Below are 13624 nucleotides of genomic sequence, written 5' to 3'. Positions count from 1 at the left end.
TACCACGGAGTTTGTGTACTTTATTAGCACCTTTGAAAGTTGATAACAGAATTGTAATGATTATTTAATTTCATTTATTTATTATTATTCAGCAACAAAATTGCTATATAATGTCTTAAATGTTGTTTGAAACTTGATTGATATAATTGGTATAGTCATTGTGCACTATTTGGTTTTCCATTGTCGTTATATTGCTGGTTCTCTAATGACCTTTTGTTGTATTAAGGAATAATCAAATGCCAAGGAAAGCTCGATACACCGTTAGTGATGCAACCGGATTTGTAGCTGGCCCTAATAGTCAAACCCACGCTAGTCCAGTGAGTAATTTAATGCACCAGTTTTTTAGAATGTTCATTTGCCTTTTAGTGTATACACTTCTTCAATAGAATTTGTAGGAAAATCGAATGAAATAAATTGATGTTCTAACTACTTTGTTTTTAGCAAACGGATGGAACGCATGATACGGGGGAAGAAACTTCAAGTGCACAACAACGTGCAAGAGCCCCTCCACCACCGCGTTCCGGCAATGGTGCTCGACAATCCCGTGTTAACGCTGTACCCTTTCGACCACCTCGCAATGAAACACGGATGGCTTCGTCAAGTGACGTTGGGGACGCTCGAGCTCCTGCGACAAATAGAAAGCATCCACCGGATTCACATGAAGGTGTGGATGACCATTCAGAAGATGAAGACTATAACCCGGAGGCGGATGAGATCGATTCATTCGATGACCATCTAGATAACATGTTTGCTGCACATGAAGTTGAACATCAAGGCAATGTAAACCGCAAAAAAAGGACACTGATTATTGGGTTGTTGATGTCATAGGTATTATTCTGATGCTTGCTTCTTTGTAAATGTAATGATTCTTCTCCGTGCATTATATTCTCTTAGTAAACTAACATTTGAAGTTTGTTCATTGCTGTTAGAAAATGGTATGATCTCTTCTATGGAGCTGACTGTTAGGGAGGCATTAGCACTTCATCCTAGAAAGAAGATCGTTCTACACCATAACAGAGAGTTGCAACAAGTTGGTCAGGCAGCGGGCTTGTTGAGTGGTTTCTTGGGGACATTGGGATCTGATTTTCAACAATTACCAATTTGTGCAAAGAGTTGGAAGACAATGAGCAAGGCTTCCAAGGAGCATGCGTATGACCAGGTTAAGGTAATGTTTATGTGGTTTTAAATTTTTCTTGAGAGATTATTTCATTGTTTCCTTTCAATGGGGATGCTGTTTATTTTTTGTACAGCAACTCTCCGTTAGTAGGTGGATACACAATTGATTTTCTATTTTATTTGTTTTAGTCTGGTAAATTAGAGAAGGATAGTGTATGTTGGGTTTTTTGCCGTTGAATTCTGTGAATTTTGTTGTCGAGAATTGTTGTTTTCATAAAGTATGTCTTTTGATAATACATAAGTCTTTTTGAGGTGGTTAATTATTATATGTTGTCTTTTGATTTGAACAACTTGTAGCGAGTCTTCCACTATGAGGACGATAAAAGAGGGTGGATAAAGCGGGGAATTTTACAAAGAATAGGAAACTGCTGGAGGAATTCAAGAAATCATTTGTTCCATAAGGTTTATGACGAAGAACTAACTTTTGAGCAAAATATCAAGCGTAAGCCACCAGGAATAGAGGCAAATCACTGGAAAAAGTTTCTTCAATATCGATTGGACGATGACACGAAGGTAACAAATATGTAGTTGAAATTTCAATGTATTCGATTTTAAATTTTAATGAACTACTACTAAATATGCTGAATTTATTGTGATAGTGGAAAAACTACTACCCAAAAGTTCATCACCTAATCATTATTGTTTTTTCTTAAGTTGTACGCTCAAGGTTGATTTATAAAATCATTAACAGTGTAGTAATTTATATCTGTTTTGTTTTGTGTGCAGGATAAGTGTAGAAAAAATGCCGTTAATCGTTCAAAGCAACAATACACACACACCGGAGGTTCTAAAACGATGGCAAGAAAGAGACACGAAGAAGTAAATAATTTAACTTCAGTTTAAGAATATTGACGTGTGTCTGGTAATACAGTGTTGTCTTTAATAAAAATGTGTGTTGATGATGGTTATAGGAGCAACGACAGGGAAGACCTATTGGGAGAGGAGAGGGATGGACCATGAGTCATTAAAAAAAGAATGGAAATTATATGAATGAAGAAGCGCGTTTGGTTGGGGTAAATTATGTTCATTACTTTTTCAAATTTTCCTTTGAAATTACTATCACTGAATTTAGATTAGTGTAAATTTGGACCTCATATGTTTGCAGGAAGCAATTGAACTTATTGAGAGCCAAGACCCCTCTAGCAAGGAATTTTCACAGAATGATTCCCTTGCACAAGTGCTTGGAAAGGAGCACCCAGGAAGAGTTCGTGGACTCGGTATTGGTACATGTCCGAGTCGGTGTTTTCGTAACATTCCAGAGCAGTCGGACTACGGTGTACAGATTGAGGAGTATCAGATGGAGATTGTGAAACTCAAGGCAGAGGCAGCAGAACTCAAGGCGGAGGCAGCAGAACTCAGGGCAGCAGCAGCAGCAGCAGAGGCAAAGAGACAGAGAATGGAGACAGAGGCAGCTGAAGGGAAGGCAAAAATACAGACAATGGGAGATTTGTTGACATACGTAATCCAGCAACAAGGAGGTAATTTGCCACCTGAAATAGCTGCGGGTTTGGATTATTTGAGAAGTGCACCAACCTCATCCCATGCAAGATGATGTGTGGACACTCTTGATTTGACTTATCAGTGTTGGAATCGGAAGACTCTTTTATTATTGGTCTTTCGTAATGACTTTTGAGATATTTATTTGTAGTTTTTTATTTTGTTGACTTTATTTGTAGTTTACAGTAATGGACTCAGTGGATGCAAATTATCGTTATAATGATTCACCTTTGCATTTATTTAGTTAGATTTTGTTTTGTATGTTGTTTTTGGATTGGCTGTTGGTTATTTTAATAAATTAACGCAGTTGGGTGGATGAACATATAAAAAATAAGAGAGTTGTCATATTTTATTATAAATTATGGTTTTTTTTTAAAAAAAGTGTTATTCGACATTTGGCAGCGGTTTTAAATCCGCTGCTATATTGATAACAGGGTTAGTAAACGTATGGCATTTTGCAGCGATTGTCTCTCCCTTAAATCATATTTAGTCAATTTAGTAGCGGATGAAACCGCTGCAAAATAATTCTGCTACAAAATACCATTTAACAGCGGTTGTTCCAGCGGTTACTAATAACCGCTGCTAAAGGTTTAGCCGCACACTATCTTTCAGCGGATTTATCAACCGCTGCTATCCGTTTGGCAGCAGTTAAAAACCGCTGCTAATCTTATCCATAACCGCTGCTATCTGCCGGATGTGGTGTAGAGTGCAAAGCACACAAGAAAATATATATAGAAAAGCATCCTGCTAAATTTAAAAAGATGAATGGAATTTGTTACTTTACTTACAAGTTACCACCATGAGTGCTTTTGATGATACTTTAGGAAAAAAAAGTTGAATTTTTGAAATACCATATCATAGAATTGGCTTAAAAATCTGAAATAAGCATGTCTCAATCTTCTATTGAAGAAAACTGCACCTAATATTGCCCAAAAACTTGTGGTGAATCCAATTCCTAGACCCATACAGAACCATGAATAAACTTCAGAGTTATCTTCATCTTCTCTTATTTGTTTTTCATTTGGTAATTTTTCATCTTGTGGACAAATCTTTGTGAGTGGAGGTCCATAAAGTTTTGGATTTCCCATGTAGCTAAGGTTTGAGAAACCTTGAAGTTGAGTTCCAGATGGAATTTTTACTTCAAAGTTGTTGCATGAGAGATTTAAGTCTTCAAGAAAAGACAAACCAAACATAGACTGAGGAATTTGTCCTGAAAATAAGTTATTTGAGAGATCAAGAGATTCCAACTGTGCCAAGTTGCCAATATCTTGCAAAATCACTCCCATGAATTGATTGTGAGATAGATTTAAAGACTGCAATCCAATAAACATAAATAACTCTAATGATACTAATCCAGATAGATTATTACTTGAAAGGTCAATAGCACGCATTGAGTGTGTATAGTTTAACTTATTGCCTTTAATAAGCAACATAAGATTGATATCGAACTCAAATGTGACATTGATCATATGAATGGAAATGTGGAATGACTCAAATGATTCATTCTTAGAAATCATGCCTATCATGTTGCGACAACAAGTTGGTATTGACTCTGATAATCTGTTATTTGAAAGATCTAATATCATAAGAGAATGAATCTGACATATTGTAGTGGAGATATTACCACTAAATTAGTTGGATCTTAGTTGGAGACCAACTACACTCTGCCCCACCAAACTTGATATGACTCCAAAAAGTTGATTTTCACCAAGATTAAGGAGACGAAGTTTTTTACAATTTTTCAATGAGAGGGGAACTTCTCCCAACAACATGTTGTCGTATAGGCTCAATGAAATTAGATTAGACAAGGAACTTATTGAGTGAGGAATTTGGCCTATTAAATTATTATCTTCTAAATTAATATAAAGTAATAATTTCCAATACATTCAACAGTCCGAAATCTCTCCTGATAAAAGATTTTGAGAAATATCCAAATACTTTAGATTATTTTCTCCATTTGTCTTGGGACATAAGAAAGGAGAAATGGATCCGAACAAAGAGTTGTATGATAAATCCAAAAGGGTGACATTTGGTGATACTTGTGGCACACCACCTCTCAAATTATTGCCCGACAAAGTTACTACTTTGGAATTCAGCAAAACATTCGACATGTCACCATTGATTGAATTGTTTGATAAATCAAGATACTCAACTTGATTAGAAACAAACTTCCAAAACTTGTCAAATTGTTCCAATGGAATTCTTGAGTTTCGAATGTTCAGAAGTGTAAGAGACTTTTGTGTATATACCCATGAAGGAAGTTTGGGACTCGCAAAAATCAATATCAAAGATTGAAGTTGAAAAGGAGGAATTCATTGAGAATCAAAGTCAAAGATCAAGGATTGTGATCCCAAACCTAAAGCCTTTAGCTTTGAGAGAGAGTGAAAATTTTTTTTCAGAGACATTTCCTGTCAAGGGATTTGAATCAAGAGATAAGAGAGTCAAAGATGACAAATTTCCCAAACTTACAAGAAAAGGACCAGAAAATGAGTTTCTAGCAAGATCAAGTTCTTGTAGTTTTTTAAGTTAACCTACTCAATTCGGAATGAATCCATTGAGATAATTGGAAGACAAATACAAGGACTCAAGGTCTTGAAAGTATGGAAGTGTTTGAGGAAGTTGGCCATGCATGAAATTATTGAAAAGGTCAATAATTGAGATATTAGAACTAAGATTGAAAATTCAACTTGGTAACTTAGCCAACACAAAATCATTGTCAGAAAGATCAAGAACTTTAAGTGCAGTGAAATCGGCATATTGAAGGGTTGGATAGATGTTCTGAAGTCCACAATCCTACAAACTTAACACTGAAAGTGAAGGAAGCAATGTCACTAACTGAAGCCAATTAGTTTCCATTTGAAGGTTAATTCCATTGAGGTCAAAAAACTGCAGAGAGGAAAGATTAGAAATCCAATGGAGTATATTATCAGCTTTAATATTTTCATTATCTGATAAATCAAGATAGTATATATTGCTGGAAGAGTTTTCAAATTAACCATGATATTGGATGGTGTTGAAGTCATTGTTGTCCAAATTCAAAGAAGTAAGAAATTGAAGATCCAACAAAGAAGACATGTCAAATTCACCTGTTAGGCAATGCGATTTATCAAGATAATAAGTAGGGTAAATGTCTGAACAATAGAGATCGAGCTCTGTGACTTTGCCAGTGATGTTATCACAATGAACTCCCTTCCATTAGTAACAATCTTTTGTTTTAATGGACCATAAAGAAAGTAGACCAGAGGAATCAGCGACTACATGTTTGAACTTGAGCAATGTGCTCTTGTCCTTTTCGTCGCAACGAACAACTTTGGAAGTGCACATGATTGTACATAATAATAAACAAAGCAAAAGGATTTGAAGATGGTATTGAAAGAAAGAGGAAGCGGCCATATTGATTTGGTTGCACAACAAGATTTAGGCGATGGCCATATATATATACAGTGGTAGCCTCAATTCTCAATTTCTTTTTATGTTATCAAAGAAATATATAATAATATATTGGGTTAAGTACTGTTTTCGTCCCTAAGGTCTGGGGTGAAAATCAAATTCGTTCCTGACCTTTTTTTGTTATTAAAATCATCCTCAACTTTACAAAACGTTATAAAATCGTCCTTTTGTCCATAAATAAAATTTTTCGGACATTTTTGTCCTTAAACAAAAATAAAAAAATTCTCCCCATTATCATCCCACCTCTGCATTGCACTCTCCACAATTCTGGAGCAGACCACCAGTCAGAGCTGCCGTCTCCATCGAGAAAGAGACGCCAGAAGCCCACTGTCCAGACACCTTTCTCAAAGAATCCGACAATCAGGCCCATTCTTCTTCCTCCTCCTCTTCTGTAAGGGCCCGCTTCGAGAATATGATTAGAGAAGCTCAGGACACCGTTTGCACCGCCCTTGAGGCCGCCGACGGCAGGGCCAACTTCAAGGAGGACGTTTGGTCCAGGCCCGGCGGCGGTGGCGGCATCAACAGGGTTCTCCAGGATAGCGCCATTTGGGAGAAGGCTGGAGTTAAGAGCAACTCCAACGGTTCAAAAATTTTGAACCCCATTTACTGTGTGTCAGGAAAAAGGAAGGGTCTACCATTGGAGCAATTAAAAAAGGAGTTCCTTCACAAAGTTCGGAGCAGCAAAAGCCCTGCTCAGAGAGACGCTCTCTCTCAAAAAAAAAATACTTTACATAATTAATTAGTTATTATAATTATTAATAAATTAAATATGATTAATTATATTAAATAATTAAATCGTATTTAATTTACTAATAATTATAATAATTAATTAATTAAATGATTAAATTTTTATTTATATAATAATTTATATTATTATATTAAATTAGCCGTTGCAAAACTAGCCGTTGTAAAATTAACTGTTGGAAATTAGCCGTTACTATGTTACTGTTATTATTAATAAATTAATATTTTGTTACTCTATATATACCACTTAGATACACTTCTATTCTTACACTCTCTACTACTCTTCTTCATCTTCTACCAAGTTTACAAAATCAAAGTTCTACTACTATTATTTTTTTTCGAAAAAATGGATCCAAACCAACTCAACTCTTTCTTCAATTACTTACAAAACTTTCCTCAAATTCCAAATACCCAACAATCTCAAACCTCAAACTCTCAAGTTCCAAATCAAAACTTCACACTACCAAATTCATTTCAAAATCCAAATCCACAAAATCTTTCTAATTTCAATTTTCAAGCTCCTTATAATAATCAGTTTCCTATATTCCAACCGCAAAATCAAAATTCACAAACACCTCATTTTCCATTTTCATCCATATTTAACCCTTCTATCGGAAATGTTACTCCAACTTCCTTGCCATTTCCAACTCAATTCAGTGCATCAAGACATAACTCATCTGGTGTTGGTGGCTCTTCTAACCCATCCTCTCAGACTCCTATACAATCTAGTCCAAATTCGCAATATTCCGATTTTGCCAACCCTCGTGGATTAGATGCTATCGACCTCAATGATGATGATATTGAAGATCGGAGGCAAGATAGTGTTCAACACTGGCATTGGAAAGAGGATGAGATGCTGATCAGTAGATGGTTAAATATTTCAATTGACCCTGTAGTTGGTACCGATCAAAAGGGAGAAACATTTTGGAGTCGAATTCATAGCTACTGTGTAGAATTTTGCACCGACATGACAAGGGGGGTAGTTGCATGTAAGAAACGATGGTATAAGATCAACAAGGCTGTTGCACAATTTGCTGGTTGCTACGATCAAGCTAGTCGAAATATAAGGAGTGGTTCGAACGCTGATGATATAAAGGAGTTGGCTTATAAACTTTATTCCACAAATTATGGTCAAAAGTTCACTTTTGAGAGGCATTGGAACATGCTTCAGTTGGAGGAAAAATGGAGAAGCCAACTACCTACACAGAGTGGCGGCTCAAAGAGAACCAAGGTTAGTGCAACTGGAGCATACTCATCCTCATCAAACCCAGAAACACCGTTGGCTGACGAACCCGGTGTGGACTCTCCCGTTCGCCCACAAGGATCAAAGAAGAGCAAGCGAAGAGGTAAGGGAAAAGCACAGATGTCTGAAGATTTTAGCGAAAGAAAATCATCGGTTGTCAAAAAATTATCTCTCATGGAAGATATTAAGAATGTTAGAGAAAAGGAACTAATGGAAAGGGAAAAAGAAAGAGAAGAGGAGAAGGAACATAGAGCAAAGATGATGGCAATCAAAGAGAAGGAGTTACAAATTCAAGCGGCAATGAAAGAACAAAAATTACAAACTCATAGGTATATTAAAGAAATGGAGATAAAAGCAAAAGAAAGGGAAATGGATATGCAAATACTTAATGCTGACACGTCTACAATGAGTGAGAAACGACGAGCTCTTCATGAGATTGCATGTGAGAAAATAATGGCCAAGTGGTTTACTTAATGGTTCCTTGTATTCGTAGTGTTATGTAGTATGTTCTTATTTATTTATTGCGTATTACTGGTATGTGATGTAGTTTGTTTTATTTATTTCTGATGTAAGATTTGAAATTAGTCAATATTATTGTGTCGTTGTTGTTCATTAAAGTGACCGTTGCAAAACTAGCCGTTAAGTAGCCGTTGCAAAAGTAGCCGTTAAGGAAAACTAGCCGTTGCAAAAGTAGCCGTTGCAAAAGTAGCCGTTGCAAAACTAGCCGTTACAAAACTAGTTTCTCCACTTATAAATATCAACTATCAATGACTCCACAACTCCACTTCAACTCTTCTTTCTCACCTCGACAGAGAACTAAAAATTACATTTCTCCATATGGCTAAAAATTTTGATGATATGTTTAATGAGGCTTTGTATGGCAAAAGAAGACGGCAAGATAACACATTGATAGATAATTGGATCGATGAGTATTTACTCGAAGATTCAGAAGAAGAAGATATCGATAAAAGCCCTATCCCAATTACTCGTAGATGGATCAACAGAGATCGAGAAGCAGGACATCATCGCCTTTATCAAGATTACTTTGCAGATGAACCAGTGTATAACGCTGACATTTTCCGACGGAGATTTCGAATGAGAAGAGAATGAGAAGAGATGTGTTCCTTCGGATAGTAGACGCTCTCTCAAACGTCTATCTGTATTTCCACCAGAGGGTTGATGCAACTGGAAGAAGAGGCTTGTCGCCACTTCAGAAATGTACCGCTGCGATACGGATGTTAGCATACGGCGTAGCAGCTAATGCTGTTGATGATTATGTGCGCATAGGCGAGAGCACTACAATTGAATGCTTGGAAAAATTTGTTGAAGGTGTCATTTCTGTGTTCCAGGATGAATACTTGCGAAAATCCAATCCAAATGACGTACACCGCCTGCTACAAATGGCGGAGGGTCGTGGCTTCCCTGGCATGTTGGGTAGCATTGACTGCATGCATTAGCAATGGAAAAATTGTCCAAAGGCATGGAAAGGTATGTACATGAGTGGTTATCGTGGGGTTGCAACCATTGTACTTGAGGTTGTAGCATCTTCAGACCTTTGGATATGGCATGCGTTCTTTGGAGTTTCTGGTTCAAACAACGATATCAACGTGTTAGATCGTTCTCTAGTGTTTGATGACATTCTAAATGATCGTGCTCTGGAAGTAAATTATACTATTAATGGTAATAATTATACAATGAGATACTACTTAGCAGATGGTATTTATCCTGAATGGGCCACATTTGTCAAATCAATCTCAAAGCCACAAGGGGAGAAATGCAAGTTAGTTGCACAATACCAAGAAGGGCAAAGAAAAGATGTGGAACAAGCATTCGGAGTGTTGCAAGCACGCTTTGCAATTATACGTGATCCAGCTCGTTTTTGGGAAAAGAAGAAGCTTGCCAACATAATGAGAGCTTGTATTATATTGCATAATATGATTGTTGAGGATGAAAGAGACACTTATGCAGGAAATTTTGCTCAAGGCTTAGAGTATGATGATGTTGAAAATGGATTATCACAACCTCAGCTGGGAGAAGAAGATTTTGCACCATACCATCAATTTCTCCAAAGAAATGCCCAACTTCGAAATAGGCAGCAGCATAGACAATTGAAAGAGGACTTGATTGAACACATATGGCAATTTCACAATGCTTGTCGTCAACTGTAGAATTTAATTATGTTTTTTTTTGTATTAAGTAATTTTACAAATTTGTGTAATCCCGAATTATATATTGTGTATTGTTGTTATGTATAAATTTATTTAATATTAATATCTTTTAATAGTGAATTATTTTTAAATTTAAATATTTAAATTATATTATTAAAAAAAATTAATTACATTAATTTCAAGTATTTTAATTAATTAATTAATTAGGTGGGACCACAACAGGGACTAAAGTTAGTTCCTCCTAATGGAGAAGAGAGAGATGCTTTGAGTTCCTATTTACTGTTTATGACGCAAAAGCTGATGTGGAGTTACTTTTTATGACAGGTGGACCATAAACAGGAATTGGGATGAGTTCCCTACTGAAGATGGTCTAATGTCTCCGTTGTTTACGGCGTCATGCCGTCAGAAGCTTACCGCACTGCAAAAGCTACCGCTTTTCCTGACCAGAAGCCTGGTCCTATCCCTTTCTTCGCCGCTAGAATCAGGGCCATTGATTAACCATCTTTCTTCACTTTTCAAATGGACAAGGTCTTGTGCCTTAATAACGCCAAATTCAGGTTCATTATGCAGTGATGATAATAATAACCACTTCGTGATTTGTGTGGGACATCAATTCTTATGGTTTAGTATGTAAATGTAAGTATAATTTGTTGTTGTTATTATTTTTTTTCCTTTTCAGATGGGAGTGTTCTTCAATTTGAGAATGGCTTTGATAGGAGGAAGGGGATTGGGGGTGGGAGGGAAGAGAGCAAAGAAGAGATGTTGGGCAGTGGGGGTGGGATGGGGATGGGATTTTTTTTTAATATTATTTTTATTAATAGTTAAGGTTAAAATTGTCCGAAAAATTTTATTTATGGACAAAAGGACGATTTTATAACGTTTTGTAACGTTAAGGATGATTTTAATAATAAAAAAAAGTCGGAGACGAATTTGATTTTCACCCCAAACCTTAAAGACGAAAAGAGTACTTAACCCTAATATATTAGTACATTAATAATAATTACATATTTCAACTAAGAGTTTTGGTTTAAATATTAGAAAGAAAAATTTTAAGTGATCCAACATATATTTTTTTTATTAATATTAGTCAATTTTTCACCATTTTATTCTAAAAATGTTGGCCTTCTAACTTTCTCTAATCAAAATACAATAATATCAATACTTATTAAATATTATAATACTTTTATCATATAAAAAATTAAATTAAATAAATATTAAATTAAATAAATAAAAATACCTAATTTTTTATATTTGAACTCAAAGGTAAAGAGAGTGTTACTTGTTGAATAGAGAAGCAAACCAAGGCAGTAGCGTGTTACTTGATGTGTTGTGAAGTTAACAAAGACCCACTCACTAAAAATTATTATACAATAAATGTATGAAATGGGAATTGAAACTTTAAATTATAGTAAAGCATTTAAACCAATTGAACTATTTTTCATTTTTGATGAAGTATTACTAATTTTTTTATAAAAAATTTGGGAGGGCCATGGCCCCCCTTGTCTGAGTGAAGCTCGGCCACTGAACTTGAGATTTCATTAACTAGTGCATAGAGATAGAAAAAGAGGACAAAATTAAAGTGAAATTATTTGCAGTTTATGTATATTTTTGGTTTGTATAATTTTTTTGGGGTAGTTTTGGTAAAAATAAATTAAAACATAAATAAAATCAGTTATTATCATCATTAATTCCTTTCATATGTATGTATCAATTTAAAAATGAGTATATCTAATAATATTTTCCACCAAAACACAGGCAAAAAAAGAGTTATAAGGACTAGTATTATTATAAATTACTAATTTTACAAAACCAAAAATATGCGTAACCCTTTCTGTTTTTAAAATTTTTAGTATATATATTATTTAAAAATACTTTAACAAATCGTTTTTATCAATAAAATATAATCTGTCTATTAATATTTATTTTTAGAAAAAAAATAAAGGAAAAAAACGGTTGATGATAATAAAATAATATTCTTTTCAAATATTATTATTTTAGTTAATAATAAAATACAATTATGTCAAACTTTAAACTTTCGCATTGAATACAAGATATTATATTTAAAGAACGAAGCATTATAGCAAATTAAAAGTTAAATACATTTTGTTACCTATACTTTTCTTTTAAAAAATAGAGTTAAACTTTTGGATCAATATGTAATACAACTGGCTTAAGAATTTGAAATAAGCATGCTCAATCTTCTATTAAAGAGAACTGCAGTCAATACTGTCGAAAAACTTGACGCAAATCCAATTCCTAAGCCCATATAAAACCATAAATAAACTTTAAAATTGTCATCAACATCTTCTTAATAAATTTTGTTATCTATACTTTATTACTTTATATATATAGTGGTAGCCTCAATTCTCAAAGTCTTTTTATGGTATAAAAAAAAATAATAATATATTAGTTCATTAATATATAACTACGTATCTCAACTAAGAGTTTTGGTTTAAATATTAGAAAGGAAAATTTTAGGTGATCCAACACTTTTTCTTTATTCAAATCAATTTTTTATTATTTTATTCTAAAAATATTAGCCTTCTAACATTTTTAATTAAAAATAATAATTTTTTACAAATTATATAATAAATAATATTTTTAGACAAAACAATCTTGCTCCTCCCAGCAAAATTATAAAAGTACACAAAGAAACAATTATAAATTTAAATATACTTCAATAAAAAATAATTAATATAATTTATATATGCTATAAACCCCTAATATGTTAATGTATGTTTGAATAATATACATGAATATTCACTACAAAACATCAAGATTAAATATATAATATTTATTTGTATTTTGGTATATTATTAGAGACTTCGTTTTAAAACCCCAAATCGTAGTTGTTTCTAGGGGACTAATCTACTGATATACTGCCTAACTAATGTACGGAATAAAAAGTATGTATTTACTAATTTACTAAACATACTTTGGCTGATTTTTTATTTTTTATTTAAAAAAAAAAGAATTTTCAAAAGGTCAAAGATAAAATAACAACTATTTTTGACGTATGTATGTAGATTATCTCGAAGTCGTGTCCACAACACAAATTAAAGTTAAAATGACTTCAATTGTGGAAATTAATGTGGTCAATGTTAACATGCATATGTTAGTGACAGAAGGTGACTGTTGATGACTTCATAATACCCATGTCTTAATTAGCAATTACCATAGATAAATAGAAAAGAAAATGAAATTAAGTTCGTATTCGTGACAGGTATGTATGTGAAGAAGAATAAAATCGTTATTAATTATATATAATTATATATTTTTATGTTTATGTATTTGTTCTACTGCAAATTATAACAACTATTTTTTTATCATATATAAAAACAAAGTC

At 33.9% G+C, this 13624-nt stretch overlaps 2 protein-coding genes across 2 annotated transcripts; both read left to right on the top strand.

Annotated features, from left to right (window-relative positions):
* Positions 1-236: 236 nt before the first annotated feature.
* On the top strand, positions 237-2728 carry LOC107463920 (uncharacterized). The gene is made up of 6 exons (XM_016082799.1): positions 237-317; positions 442-775; positions 930-1165; positions 1474-1689; positions 1903-1995; positions 2282-2728. The coding sequence occupies exons 1-6, from the start codon at positions 237-239 to the stop codon at positions 2726-2728; spliced, it is 1407 nt and encodes a 468-aa protein (XP_015938285.1).
* Positions 2729-4656: 1928 nt separating this feature from the next.
* On the top strand, positions 4657-10776 carry LOC107463921 (oxygen-dependent coproporphyrinogen-III oxidase, chloroplastic-like). Its single transcript, XM_021130652.1, has 3 exons — positions 4657-4802; positions 6400-6687; positions 10650-10776. Exons 1-3 carry the CDS (start codon positions 4657-4659, stop codon positions 10774-10776), a joined length of 561 nt encoding a protein of 186 aa, XP_020986311.1.
* The last annotated feature ends 2848 nt before the right edge of the window (positions 10777-13624 follow it).

The sequence above is a fragment of the Arachis duranensis genome, chromosome 9, assembly GCF_000817695.3.
Source record: "Arachis duranensis cultivar V14167 chromosome 9, aradu.V14167.gnm2.J7QH, whole genome shotgun sequence".
NCBI classification, from domain to species: domain Eukaryota; kingdom Viridiplantae; phylum Streptophyta; class Magnoliopsida; order Fabales; family Fabaceae; genus Arachis; species Arachis duranensis.
Note: the sequence above shows the minus strand (reverse complement) of the source record. Positions and strands in the feature narration are given on the sequence as shown.

Excerpts from the sequence above, each read along its gene's own strand:
- LOC107463921 (XM_021130652.1), top strand. The coding sequence starts at position 4,657 with ATGGATCCGAACAAAGAGTTGTATGATAAATCCAAAAGGGTGACATTT. Across the intron at positions 4,803-6,399 it reads ATGTCACCATTGATTGAATT|ACCACCAGTCAGAGCTGCCG; the intron begins GTTTGATAAATC and ends ATTCTGGAGCAG. Across the intron at positions 6,688-10,649 it reads ATTTGGGAGAAGGCTGGAGT|TAATGTCTCCGTTGTTTACG; the intron begins TAAGAGCAACTC and ends CTGAAGATGGTC.
- LOC107463920 (XM_016082799.1), top strand. The coding sequence starts at position 237 with ATGCCAAGGAAAGCTCGATACACCGTTAGTGATGCAACCGGATTTGTA. Across the intron at positions 318-441 it reads GTCAAACCCACGCTAGTCCA|CAAACGGATGGAACGCATGA; the intron begins GTGAGTAATTTA and ends CTTTGTTTTTAG. Across the intron at positions 1,690-1,902 it reads GATTGGACGATGACACGAAG|GATAAGTGTAGAAAAAATGC; the intron begins GTAACAAATATG and ends TTTTGTGTGCAG.